At 51.2% G+C, this 12,717-nt stretch overlaps 1 protein-coding gene across 1 annotated transcript; it reads right to left on the bottom strand.

Moving 5' to 3' along the window:
* Nucleotides 1-419: 419 nt before the first annotated feature.
* Nucleotides 420-12,389, bottom strand: c2cd4a (C2 calcium dependent domain containing 4A). The gene is made up of 2 exons (XM_085972017.1): nucleotides 12,311-12,389; nucleotides 420-1,910 (listed from the first exon to the last, which is right to left on the bottom strand). Exon 2 carries the CDS (start codon nucleotides 1,830-1,832, stop codon nucleotides 819-821), a length of 1,014 nt encoding a protein of 337 aa, XP_085828143.1. The 5' UTR covers nucleotides 1,833-1,910; nucleotides 12,311-12,389; the 3' UTR covers nucleotides 420-818.
* Between the last annotated feature and the right edge of the window lie 328 nt (nucleotides 12,390-12,717).

The raw sequence follows: 12,717 nt of genomic DNA, 5'->3' as shown, positions 1-12,717 counted from the left end.
CAGCGCAAATCCAGTAATTTCTTGAAGCTCACAGGGAGGTTGAGGGTGAGATAGCAAAATACTGCAGATGTTGGAAATCCGAAATAACAACAGAAAATGCTGGAAAAACTCAGCAGGTCAGGCAACATCCGTGGAGAGAAATTTGAGTTGACGTTTCGGGTTTGACCCTTCTTCAAAACTGGAGAGAAAAGGAACTAGATCGAAGGCAGGGCTGCGATCGGACAAAAGAATAAAAGAAGCAAAAGAAGTAAAAGAGATTAGAAGCTATGTCGTTTTCACGAGGCTCACGGCGGAATGCCGCAAACGGTCCAACAATTTGTGGCAATTCACAACTCACTTCTCTTCCTCGCCACGAGTTGCTGGATTTTTTTTTACACAATGACCCGTGACGCAGTGCAATGTCTAAGCGTCTGCTTTTATTTTTAAAACAAAAATAATTATTTTGGCAAACAAGTGATAAAAAGCCTGGCCTTTTCCTGATTGCTTGTGGGTGTTAAAATCTGTGGCCACAACAACAACAGCCTCTGCTCTCAGCTCAGGCTCAGGGTTTGTGGGTTTAGCAATCACAATGAAGGAAATTCAGAAATAAAAACAGAAAATGCTGGAAATACTCAGCAGGTCAGGCAGCACCTGTGGAAAGAGAAACAGAGTTAACGTTTCAGGTCGATGACCTTTCCGTTTTTATTTCAGATTTCCAGCATCCGCATTATTTTGCTTTTGTAAAGGAAATTCAGACTTTATCCAGAATTGTTTTGTTATTTAATTAAAACAAAATGCATTAAAACAAATAGCAGAGATAGATACATTTTATGTTGCATTTACACTGGCAGAATGCTGGCTAAACGCAGCTGGCAAACTCCCAAAACGGCGTTCCTTTTCATGCTGGAGACTTTATTAACAACTTTAATTTTTAAAACCTTGGAGTGGAGCTGGTCTCGGGAGGTCAGGTCGAAGAAGAAGTCTTGGTTGAAGATGGGGTTCCTGCTTCTGCTGATAACTGCGCTCCGCTGCTTCTGGGCTTGGCCCGGCTCCAGGTGCAGGGACAGGCGGCAGCTGATGGTGTGAGAGTCGGCGCACTGCTCGGACAGCCCCTCCAGGCTGAGCAGCCGGAGCCGGAGCCGCTGCCTCTCGCTGCAGTACTCGGCCCGCAGCCGCAGGGTGCCTCCGCCCCCCAGAGCGGCGGTGCTCTCCTTGGCCGGGCTCGGCCCCAGCCCCGGGCTGGAGGGGCTGGCACCTGCCCTCGGGCCGGGGTCAGGGCTGCTGCCCGCAGAGCCGTCCTTCCTCGCCCTGCTCCCCGGCCCGCCCAGGAGTTTGCCCCGGCGGCCCCTCAGAGCTCGGAGTAACGAGCAGCCGCTCAGTGCCCGGGCCAGGCGGGGCGTGCTGGCCGGGGAGGACTCGGGGGAGGAGGCTGGCTCGCTGCTCGGGTGTGCTGGGGCAGAGACAGGGTGGGCAGAGACAGGGTGGGCGGAGGAGGAGGAGGCCCATCCCCGGTGGCCGTGGAAGAGCGACTCCTTGCGCCGGGTGTGCGGGCTCTCCAGCAGCCTGCAGAAGCCGTACGGGGTCTGAGCCTGAGGGAAGTGGGGCAGCGACAGCGCCGCCTTGGACTTGGGATCCCAGTCCGTGCTGTCTCCCTCCGTGTGACCGCCCCCCAACACCAATCCCCGGCTCAACTCCCCCCGGCACCCGGGGGCTGCACTGCCGCACTCTCCCAGGGGTCGCTCCACGGCCGCTGCATTCATCGCTCGGCCCGCGGCGTTTTGCTGGGGGGCTAATTTCGGCGGAATGAAGAATTCGGGAATGCGGTCGGGAGTCAGGACGTTGGCGTAAAACATGGTCCTTCTGGGCTGGACTCGAGTCTGGAGGAGCAGGAGGATGGAAGGAACGGCCTCACTGGAAGAGTCGCTGTCAATCTGCGAACAGGAGGAAAGTCCCGGTTACTTTGAAGCACAGAATCGATCCGGCAACTCAGGGCTCCCCAAAACAACCTGGATGATGCAGACTAAACAATCCAAGATTACAAATAATCTGTATTACAAACATGTCCACCCACACATCTCAATGCAGACATTTCTGTTCTAGAGCAACAAATGTCAATAAAGATCATTTTTCAAGGCTACGAAGCTGCTAGGAAGCTAAAAAATGTCAGAATAATAATTATAATAAGGGACTGTATGAGGAGCGCCTTCCCCTCACGGATTTCTGTATTACAGAGCACGACCTCGCCACTCAGTACAACATTGTCCAGTCTCCTGGTCACTCAACATTGTCCAGACTCCTGGTCACTCAACATTGTCCAGACTCCTGGTCACTCAACATTGTCCAGACTCCTGGTCACTCAACATTGTCCAGACTCCTGGTCTCTCAACATTGTCCAGACTCCTGGTCACTCAAACAACATTGTCTAGTCTCCTGGTCACTCAACGTTGTCCAGACTCCTGGTCTCTCAACATTGTCCAGACTCCTGGTCACTCAACATTGTCCAGACTCCTGGTCACTAATACAACATTGTCCAGACTCCTGACCACTCATACAACATTGTCCAGACTCCCGGTCACTCAACATTGTCCAGACTCCTGGTCACTCATAAAACATTGTCCAGACTCCAGGTCACTCAATATTGTCCAGAGTCTGAGTGAGCGGACCTATGGGAGGAACGGAGTCAGAGACCGGGGATAAAGGCAGCGCGGAGCAGAGACCTGGGAGTCTGAGCAAGGGAAACAGTCAGCAAGCAACACAACGAAGGAGTGACATCAGAATTCAAAGGTGTCACTGGCACAAGGGAGCTGAGAGGTGAGTATAGGGTGAGTATTTGTGGTAAGTTTTTTTTTGTTCTGTTTTCAGTAAATTTCTGCTAAGTAGTTCATAGCCTATCTAATAGAGGGAGATGCTGATTGGTGGGTAGCTGTTGAGTGTTTCTTGTTAAGTTTATTTCTGCTAAATTACCTCCATTGTCTGGTAAATAGAGGCATGGCAGGGCAGCTCAGTCCCGTGATTTGCACATCCTGTGCCATGTGGAATATCCTGGACACTTCTTGCGGCCTAGACGGCCACGTGTGCAGACCAACTGCAGCAACTCGAGCTCTGGGTTTCGGAGCTTGAGCGGCAGCTGGAATCACTGCAGTGCATTCGCAAGGCTGAGAAATACTTGGAAAGCACGTTTCTAGAAGTGGTCATTGTGGTAAACCACTGTATTGTATATTGCCACCTCTGGGTGGCGCTGTGTATGGAGGCATGCCTCAGCTGACTCCACCCACCACTGTGTGGGTTTCGTTCAGACTTGTTCAGTCACTCACGAAGAAGCATGGTCTCTTCTTAGCTAATAAAAGCCTTATTCATCTCTTCTTTCGACTCATCATCTCTTCTTCGACTCATCACCTTTTATGAAGTAATTGATAAGCGTATCAATTTTATTAGCTAAAAGTTAAATGGCGACACCTGAGGAGCAACAACAGCAACGGATACAGCAGACATTGCTGAGAGCCCTCAGACCACCACGCCTGGACCTCGACCCTCAAGATGTGGGTGCATCAGCCAAGTTTGAACACTGGCTGAGCTGCTTTGAATCCTTCCTCGCAATCTCACAGGTTACAGAGGAGGATCACAAACTGAAAATTTTGACCGCCCAGGTGAGCCATCAAGTATATATGCTAATCCGGGACTCTAATACGTACGTGGCGGCCCTCGAGCTACTAAAAGGGCAATATACGCGCCCAGTGAACACAATTTACGCCCGACACCTCTTGGGATCCCGCAGGCAGCAACCGGGAGAATCGGTAGGGGCATTTGCACGGGCGCTACTGGCACTCTGCAGAGACTGCGATTGTAAAGCGGTAACGGCTGTGGAGCACGCGCAGGGACTCGCCTGTGATGCCTTCGTCAGGGGCCTCCAGTCAGACCACACCCGGCAGAGACTGCTAGAAAGCAAGGAACCCGACCTGAAGACGGCCATTGCCCTTGCGCTCTCGTTAGAGGAGGCCCACCGAAACCTCGAGGCATACCCCCGTAACGGCGCCGAGACATGGCAATCGAAACCGTGGGACACGGGACCGCCGCCCCCGGCACCAACCGCTGCAGCGACCCAACCGAGACAGCAGCCTCCGGTAAGAACTGCTTCGATGCCCAGTAACCAGGCCCAAAAATGCTATTTCTGTGGCCAGTTAAAACATCCCAGAGCGCACTGCCCAGCTAAGACAGCTACCTGCTCGGGCTGCGGGAAGAAAGGCCATTACGCTAACGCCTGCAAGGGGAAGCCAGCCAGCAGCGCAGCGTGCGGGCCGTGGGAGCAGCCATCTTATCCGCCATTTTGTGTACCCCCGGCCGCATGGCATCCGCCGCCATCGTATCCAACGCACTCAACCGCCATTTCGTCACCGGAACCGACCACCGTCTCGGCGGATGACTATAGTGACTCACTAAGCCACATACTGGCCTCCGTGACGCTGGATCAAGGCCACCCTCACCATCTATCCAGCTCCATGATGGATATCGCGGTAAACGGCCGCGCCACCAGTTGCCTGATCGACAGCGGGAGCACAGAGAGTTTCGTCCACCCCGACACGGTACGTAGCCACTCCCTCACGATTCTGCCAACGCACCATCGCATTTCTATGGCGTCCAAGTCCCAGTCAATGGACATCAGCGGCTACTGTGTGGTGACCCTGTCAGTAGGGGGCACTGAATATCAAAAATTTAAACTGCTAGTCCTGCCCCGTCTTTGCGCTGCCGTCCTGCTAGGGTTGGATTTTCAGTGCCACCTTAAGAGTGTCACACTAGCATACGGTGGACCCCTCCCCCCACTCACAGTCTGCAACCAACAACTTTTAAATCGCCCGCTGCAAACCACCTGCAGCCTTTCCACATTAAAAGTCCCCCCCCTCCCCTGTTCGCTAACCTCACCCGCGACTGTAAACCCATCGCTACCAAAAGCAGGCGGTACAGTGCCGGGGACAGAGCTTTTATCAGCTCTGAGGTGGAGCGGCTCTTGAAGGAGGGCATTATCGAAGGTAGCACTAGCCCCTGGCGAGCCCAGGTTGTAGTCGTTAAAACCACTGCAAAACGCCGCATGGTAATCGACTACAGCCAAACCATAAACCGGTACACCCAGCTGGACGCGTACCCCCTCCCTCGCATATCTGATATGGTCAATCAGATTGCGCAATACAAAGTATTCTCCACCATCGACCTTAAGTCAGCGTACCACCAGCTGCCCATCCGCCATGAGGACCGCCAGTATACTGCCTTCGAGGCAAACGGCCGCCTCTACCACTTCCTTAGGGTCCCCTTCGGCGTCACCAACGGGGTTTCGGTCTTCCAAAGGGAGATGGACCGAATGGTTGACCAGAACGCGCTGCGGGCAACCTTCCCCTATTTGGATAACGTCACCATCTGCGGCCACGACCAGCAGGACCACGACGTTAATCTAGCAAATTTCCTCCGTACGGCCCAACGGCTGAACCTAACGTACAATAAGGAAAAATGTATGTTTCACACCAAGCGCCTGGCCATCCTCGGCTGCGTGGTGGAGAACGGAGTCATCGGGCCCGACCCCGACAGAATGCGCCCCCTAATGGAGCTACCCCTTCCCCACTGCCAAAAAGCACTGAAGAGATGCCTGGGGTTTTTCTCCTACTACGCCCAGTGGGTGCCCCTCTATGCAGACAAAGCCAGGCCCCTCATCAAAGCCACCTCCTTCCCCCTGACACCAGAGGCGTGTGCAGCCTTCACTCTTATCAAGAACGATATCGCGAAGGCCGCAATGCACGCGGTGGATGAGTCCATCCCCTTCCAAGTGGAGAGCGATGCCTCCGACTTCGCCCTAGCCGCGACCCTTAACCAGGCGGGCAGACCCGTGGCCTTTTTCTCAAGGACCCTCCAGGGCCCCGAGACGAGACACTCCTCCGTCGAAAAGGAGGCCCAGGCTATTGTAGAAGCGGTGCGTCACTGGAGGCATTACCTGGCCGGGAAACGATTTACCCTGCTCACTGACCAGCGTTCAGTAGCTTTTATGTTTAATAATAAGCAGAGGGGTAAAATCAAGAACGACAAGATCTTGAGGTGGAGAATCGAACTCTCCACCTACAATTATGATATCTTGTATCGGCCAGGGAAACTCAATGAGCCCCCAGATGCCCTATCACGTGGTACATGCGCCAACGCGCAGAGTGATAGGCTGCAGTCCCTCCACAATGACCTCTGCCACCCGGGGGTCACCAGGTTTTTCCATTTTATCAAATCCCGTAACCTGCCCTACTCCATCGAGGAGGTCAGGACCATGACCAAGAGCTGCCAAATCTGCGCCGAGTGCAAACCGCACTTCTATAGGCCGGACAGAGCAAGCCTGATCAAGGCCACCCGCCCCTTCGAACGCCTGAGCGTCGATTTTAAAGGGCCCCTCCCCTCCGCTGACCGCAATGTGTACTTCCTCAACATAGTTGATGAGTACTCCCGTTTCCCCTTTGCCATCCCTTGCCCAGACATGACCAGTACCACGGTCATCAAGTGTCTGAATGACATCTTCGCTCTGTTCGGGTTCCCCAGCTATATACATAGCGACAGGGGCTCATCGTTCATGAGCGACGAACTTCGGCAGTACCTGCTAACAAGAGGTATCGCCACGAGCAGGACCACCAGTTACAACCCCCGGGGGAACGGCCAGGTGAAAAGGGAGAACGCGACGGTTTGGAAGGCAGTCCTCTTAGCACTAAAATCTAAGGGCCTTCCGACCTCCCGCTGGCAGGAGGTCCTCCCTGCAGCGCTTCACTCCATTCGGTCACTGCTTTGTACTGCCACTAATGCGACCCCTCATGAGAAAATGTTCGTTTTCCCCCGGAAGTCTACATCGGGAACCTCGCTACCGGCATGGTTGACTTCTCCTGGGCCCGTCCTACTGCGGAGGCACGTGAGGACGCATAAAACGGACCCCCTGGTCGAGCGGGTGCACCTCCTACACGCCAACCCCCAGTATGCCTGGGTGACATACCCAGACGGGCGGGAGGACACGGTCTCCATACGAGATCTCGCACCCTCGGGTACCCCTGAATTACCACCGTTATCCCCCTTACCACCGTTATCCCCCTTACCACTGTTATCCCCCACCACCCCTCCCAACCCAACCCCTGCAGACGGCATGCCAAAGCCCCAGGAATCTTCGCCAACCACCCAGACACCAGACCCGACGTCGGATGCTGCAACACCACCGCCGCCACCACGACGATCAGGACGTCAGACAAGGCCTCCTGATAGACTTAACTTGTAGTACCCTTCACCCCGCCGGACTTCACATTAAACAAGGGGTGAATGTGGTAAACCACTGTATTGTATATTGCCACCTCTGGGTGGCGCTGTGTATGGAGGCATGCCTCAGCTGACTCCACCCACCACTGTGTGGGTTTCGTTCAGACTTGTTCAGTCACTCACGAAGAAGCATGGTCTCTTCTTAGCTAATAAAAGCCTTATTCATCTCTTCTTTCGACTCATCATCTCTTCTTCGACTCATCACCTTTTATGAAGTAATTGATAAGCGTATCAGTCATCCCATCGCCTCAGAATGTGCAGGCAGAGAGGGAATGGGTGTCCACCAGACAGAGAAGGAGGACCAGGCAGGTAGGGCAGGAATCCCCAGAGTGCATCTCGCTTGCTAACCGGTTCACAGTTCTGGAAACTGGTGGGGATGATGGCTCCTCTGGGGAGAGCAGCCAGAGCCAAGACCACGGCACCACGGGTGGCTCAGCTGCACAGGGGGGAGGAAGATGAGTGGAAGAGCAATAGTGATAGGGGATTCATTGGTTAGGGGAACATAAGCGTTTCTGTGGACGCAGATGTGACTCCAGGATGGTATGTTGTATCCCTGGTGCTAGGGTCAAAGATGTCACTCTGAGGGGGGAGGGTGAACAGCCAGAGGTCGTTGTCCATATCGGTACCAACAACATAGGCAAAAAGAGGGATGAGGACCAGCAGGCAGACTATAGGGAGCTAGGAAAGAGATTAAAAAGCAGGACCTTAAAAGGTAGCAATCTTCGGATTACTCCCGGTGCCACATGCTAGTGAGTACAGGAATAGGAGGATAGAACGTATGAATGCGTGGCTGGAGAGATGGTGCAGGAGGGAGGGCTTTAGATTCCTGAGGCATTGGGACCATTTCTGGGGAAGGTGGGACCTGTACAAGCCGGACGGGTTACACCTCAACAGAGCCGGGACCAATATTCTCGCGGGGAGGTTTGCTAGTGCTGTTGGGGAGGGTTTAAACTAACATGGCAGGGGGATGGGCACCAGCATGTTGGAGTGGAGGAGAGGAATGTGGTGCATGGAAGAGTGAGTGTGTTGGATGGTACTGGAGGGGAAGATAGCGCTGGAGGCGGAAGTAGTACCATGTTAGATAGGAGCAGACTAAGAAAGACTACGAAAAATTCAAAAATGGGTTTAGAATGCATGTACGTAAACGCACAAAGTGTGGTGAATAAGGTTGGTGAGATACAAGCACAATTAGCCGTGTGGCAATATGATGTGGCAATAATGGAAACGTGGCTTAAAAATGGTAAGGACTGGGAACTTAATATTCAAGGGTACCAGGTGTTCAGAAAAGATAGGGAAGGAAAAATTGGAGGTGGGGTGGCAGTGCTGATTAAGGAAGACTTTGTAGTGTTAGAAAGGGAGGATGTTCTTGAGGGGACAAGGACAGAATCCATTTGGTTAGAGTTGAGGAGCAAAAAGGGTATGATCACGCTCCTGGCGGTATTCTACAGGCCTCCAAATAGTGAGAGGGAGGTAGAGGAGCAAATCTACAGGGAAATCGCAGAGATATGCAAGAGCTATAGAGTGGTGATGTTGGGGGACTTTAATTACCCAAATATCGATTGGGATAATGCTGGGGTAAAGGGAAAGGAGGGGGAGGAATTTCTGAAATGTGTTCAGGAGAATTTCCTTGACCAGTATGTTCTTGGCCCAACTAGGAAGGAGGTATTGCTGGATCTGGTGCTGGGGAATGAGGTGGGCCAGGTCGACCAAGTGTCTGTGAGAGAACACTTGGGTACGAATGATCATCGTATCATAAGATTTAGATTAGCAATGGAGAGGAGCAAGGAACAATCTAGAGTGGAACTTCTAAACTGGAATAGGGCTAACTTCAATGGGATGCGAAAGGATCTAGCCAGGGTAAAATGGAACCAAAGTCTGACAGGAAAAACTGTAATGGAACAATGGGTGATCTTTAAGGAGGAGATGTTCCAAGTACAGGCTAGGTACATTCCAACAAGAGGGAAAGGTAAGGGAACCAAAGCAAGGGCTCCTTGGATGACAAGGGAGATAGAGAAGATGATGAAACAAAAAAGAGGGTGTATGATGAATGTCAGGTGAATTCTTCAAGGGAGAACCAGACCAATACAATAAGTTGAGAGGGGATGTGAAGATTAAAATAAGATTGGCAAAGAGAGATTATGAGAGTAGAATGGCGGTTAACATAAAAGGGAACCCAAAAATCTTACTACCCACTTACTGTTTACATGCCAGTAGAAGAGGCGATTTGGGGCCTAATAGGGACAAAGAAGGTGATATATGCTTAGAGGCGCAGGGCAGGGCTAGAATACTCAATGAGTACTTTGTATCGGTGTTTACTAAGGAGGTGGATATTGACAAAATATCGGTAGAAGTGGAAAAGGTAGAAGCAATGGAAGGGGTAAAAATTGATAGGAAATATGTACTAGAAAGACTGGGTATGCTTAGAGTGGATAAGTCGCCTGGTCCAGATGGCTTGCATCCCAGGTTGCTAAGGGAATTGGGGAGGAGATAGCGGAAGGGCTTGCCATAATTTTCCAATCTTCCCTAAATGCAGGGGAGGTGCCTGAGGATTGGAAAGTGGCAAATGTGACACTATTGTTCAAGAAAGGGTGTAAGGACCTGGAACTCGCTGCTGACGGAAGTGGTGGAAGCGGAGACACTCAATGTTTTCAAGGGGAGACTGGATAGGCACTTGAGGGAAATAAACTTGCAGGGCTACGGGGATAGAGCGGGGGAATGGGACTGACTGGATTGCTCTACAGAGAGCCGGCACGGACTTGATGGGCCGCATGGCCTCCTTCTGTGCCGTATGACTCTATGATTCCTGGTCACTCAACATTGTCCAGTCTCCTGGTCACTCAACATTGTCCAGTCTCCTGGTCACTCATACAACATTGTCTAGTCTCCTGGTCACTCAACATTGTCCAGTACCCTGGTCACTCAACATTGTCCAGTCTCCTGGTCACTCATACAACATTGTCTAGTCTCCTGGTCACTCAACAATGTCCAGTACCCTGGTCACTCAACATTGTCCAGTCTCCTGGTCACTCATACAACATTGTCTAGTCTCCTGGTCACTCAACATTGTCCAGACTCCTGGTCACTCAATATTATCCAGACACCTGGTCACTCAACATTGTCCAGTACCCTGGTCACTCAACATTGTCCAGTCTCCTGATCACTCATACAACATTGTCTAGTCTCCTGGTCACTCAACATTGTCCAGTACCCTGGTCACTCAATATTATCCAGACACCTGGTCACTCAACATTGTCCAGTACCCTGGTCACTCAACATTGTCCAGTACCCTGGTCACTCAACATTGTCCAGTCTCCTGGTCACTCATACAACATTGTCTAGTCTCCTGGTCACTCAACATTGTCCAGTACCCTGGTCACTCAATATTATCCAGACACCTGGTCACTCAACATTGTCCAGTACCCTGGTCACTCAATATTATCCAGTCACCTGGTCACTCAACATTGTCCAGTCCCCTGGTCACTCAACAATGTCCAGTCCCCTGGTCACTCAACAATGTCCAGTCCCCCGGTTACTCAACATTGTCCAGTCCCCTGGTCACTCAGTAACATTGTCCAGTCCCCTGGTCACTCAACATTGTCCAGTCCCCTGGTCACTCAACATTGTCCAGTCCCCTGGTCACTCAGTAATATTATCCAGTCCCCTGGTCACTCAGTAACATTGTCCAGTCTCCTTGTCACTCAGTGGAAATTTGTCCAGAGTACTGGTCATTCATCGAGTTACATTGAGCCTGCAGCACAGAAACAGGACATTTGGCCCAACTGGTCTATGCCGGTGTTTATGCTCCACACGAGCCTCCTCCCACCCATCTTCATCTCACCCTATCAGCATCACCTTCTATTCCTTTCTCCCTCATGTATGTAGCCACCTTCCCCTTAAATGCTTCTATGCTATTCGCCTCAACCATTCCCTGTGGTAGCGAGTTCCACATTCTAATTTTCTCTTCCCTTTTGGATTTATTAGTGACTATCTTATATTTATGCCCCCTAGTTTTTGAATTCCCTACAAGTGTCTCTATGTCTACCCTATCAAATCCTTTCATCATTTTGAAGAGTTCTACCAGGTCACTCCTCAGTCTTCTGTTTTCTGGTGAAAAGAGCCCCCGCCTGTTCAATTTTTTCTGATAGATATAACCTCTCTCTTCTGGTATCATCTTTTTTGCACCATCTCCAGTGCTTCTATGTTCTTTTTATAATTTGGTGACCAGAACATGCAGAGTATTCCCAAGTGTGGTCTAACTAAGGTTCTGCACAACTTCAACATAACTTCTCTGCTTTTCAATTCTATCCCTCTAGAAAAAAATCCCAGTGCTTGGTCTGCTTTTTTTAAACGGCCTGATTAACCAGTGTCACTACTTTTAGTGATTTGTGAATGTGTACCCCCGATCCCTTTGCTCCTTAACCCCATTTAGACTCTTATTATCCAAGCAGTGTGCGGCCTCCTTATTTCCCGACCAAAATGCACCACCTCCCTATATTGAAATTAATTTGCCAATTAAGCACCCATTCTGCAAATTGATTAATGCCTTCTTGTATTTTGTCACAATCTTACTTTATGTTAACTGCACCGCCTTCCCCCCATGCCCACCCCGCACCCCCCCGCCTCGCCAATTTGATGTTGTCGGCAAATTTAGAAATTGTACTTCAGTGGAATGTTGACCAGTCCCCTGGTCACTCAGTACAACATCATCCAGTCTCCTAGTCATTCAATGCCACGTTGTCCAGTCCCCTCAGTGCCACATTGTCCAGTCTCCTGGTCACTCAGCACAACACTGTCTAGTCCCCTCAATACCACAGTGTCCAGTTCCCTGGTCATTCAATGCCACAGTGTCCAGTCCCCTGGTCATTCAATGCCACAGTGTCCAGTCCCCTGGTCATTCAGTGCCATAGTGTCCAGTTCCCTGGTCATTCAATGCCAGTGTCCAGTCCCCTGGTCATTCAATGCCACATTGTCCAGTCTCCTGGTCACTCAGTACCAGGTGTTCCAATCTCCTACTCACTCAGTAGAACGTTGTCCAGTCTCCTGGTTCCTCTATGCCTCAGTAACCAATCTCCTGGTCCCTCTATGCCGCAGTATCCAGTCTCCTGGTCTCTCAGTGCCATATACTGGTTTTATAAACCAACCTGTGACTCACCGCAGGTGCTCAACGGATTGGCTACACTCACTCATAAGTGTAGCCAATCAGACAGGAAATACTGGCTTTAATGTCTGGTCAATTGCATCAGGACAGAAGATTCACCAGCTCATCATCGCCTGGCTGTAAACAACAGATTGTTCACTTGATTTAAATAAAAATCACAAAACTGCAGGTGCTGGAAACCTGACAGTGAAAAATGTTGTGACCAAGAGTTATACCTCAAACCCTAGCGTGTCTGTCTGCTCCCCAGGTGCCGATTGAGGAGCCTC

The sequence above is a fragment of the Somniosus microcephalus genome, chromosome 32, assembly GCF_052327205.1.
Source record: "Somniosus microcephalus isolate GS21.2 chromosome 32, FLI_Smic_1.0, whole genome shotgun sequence".
NCBI lineage: Eukaryota > Metazoa > Chordata > Chondrichthyes > Squaliformes > Somniosidae > Somniosus > Somniosus microcephalus.
Note: the sequence above shows the minus strand (reverse complement) of the source record. Positions and strands in the feature narration are given on the sequence as shown.

What these genes read in the sequence shown, in the direction of transcription:
- c2cd4a (XM_085972017.1), bottom strand. Translation starts at nt 1,832, where the DNA reads ATGTTTTACGCCAACGTCCTGACTCCCGACCGCATTCCCGAATTCTTC.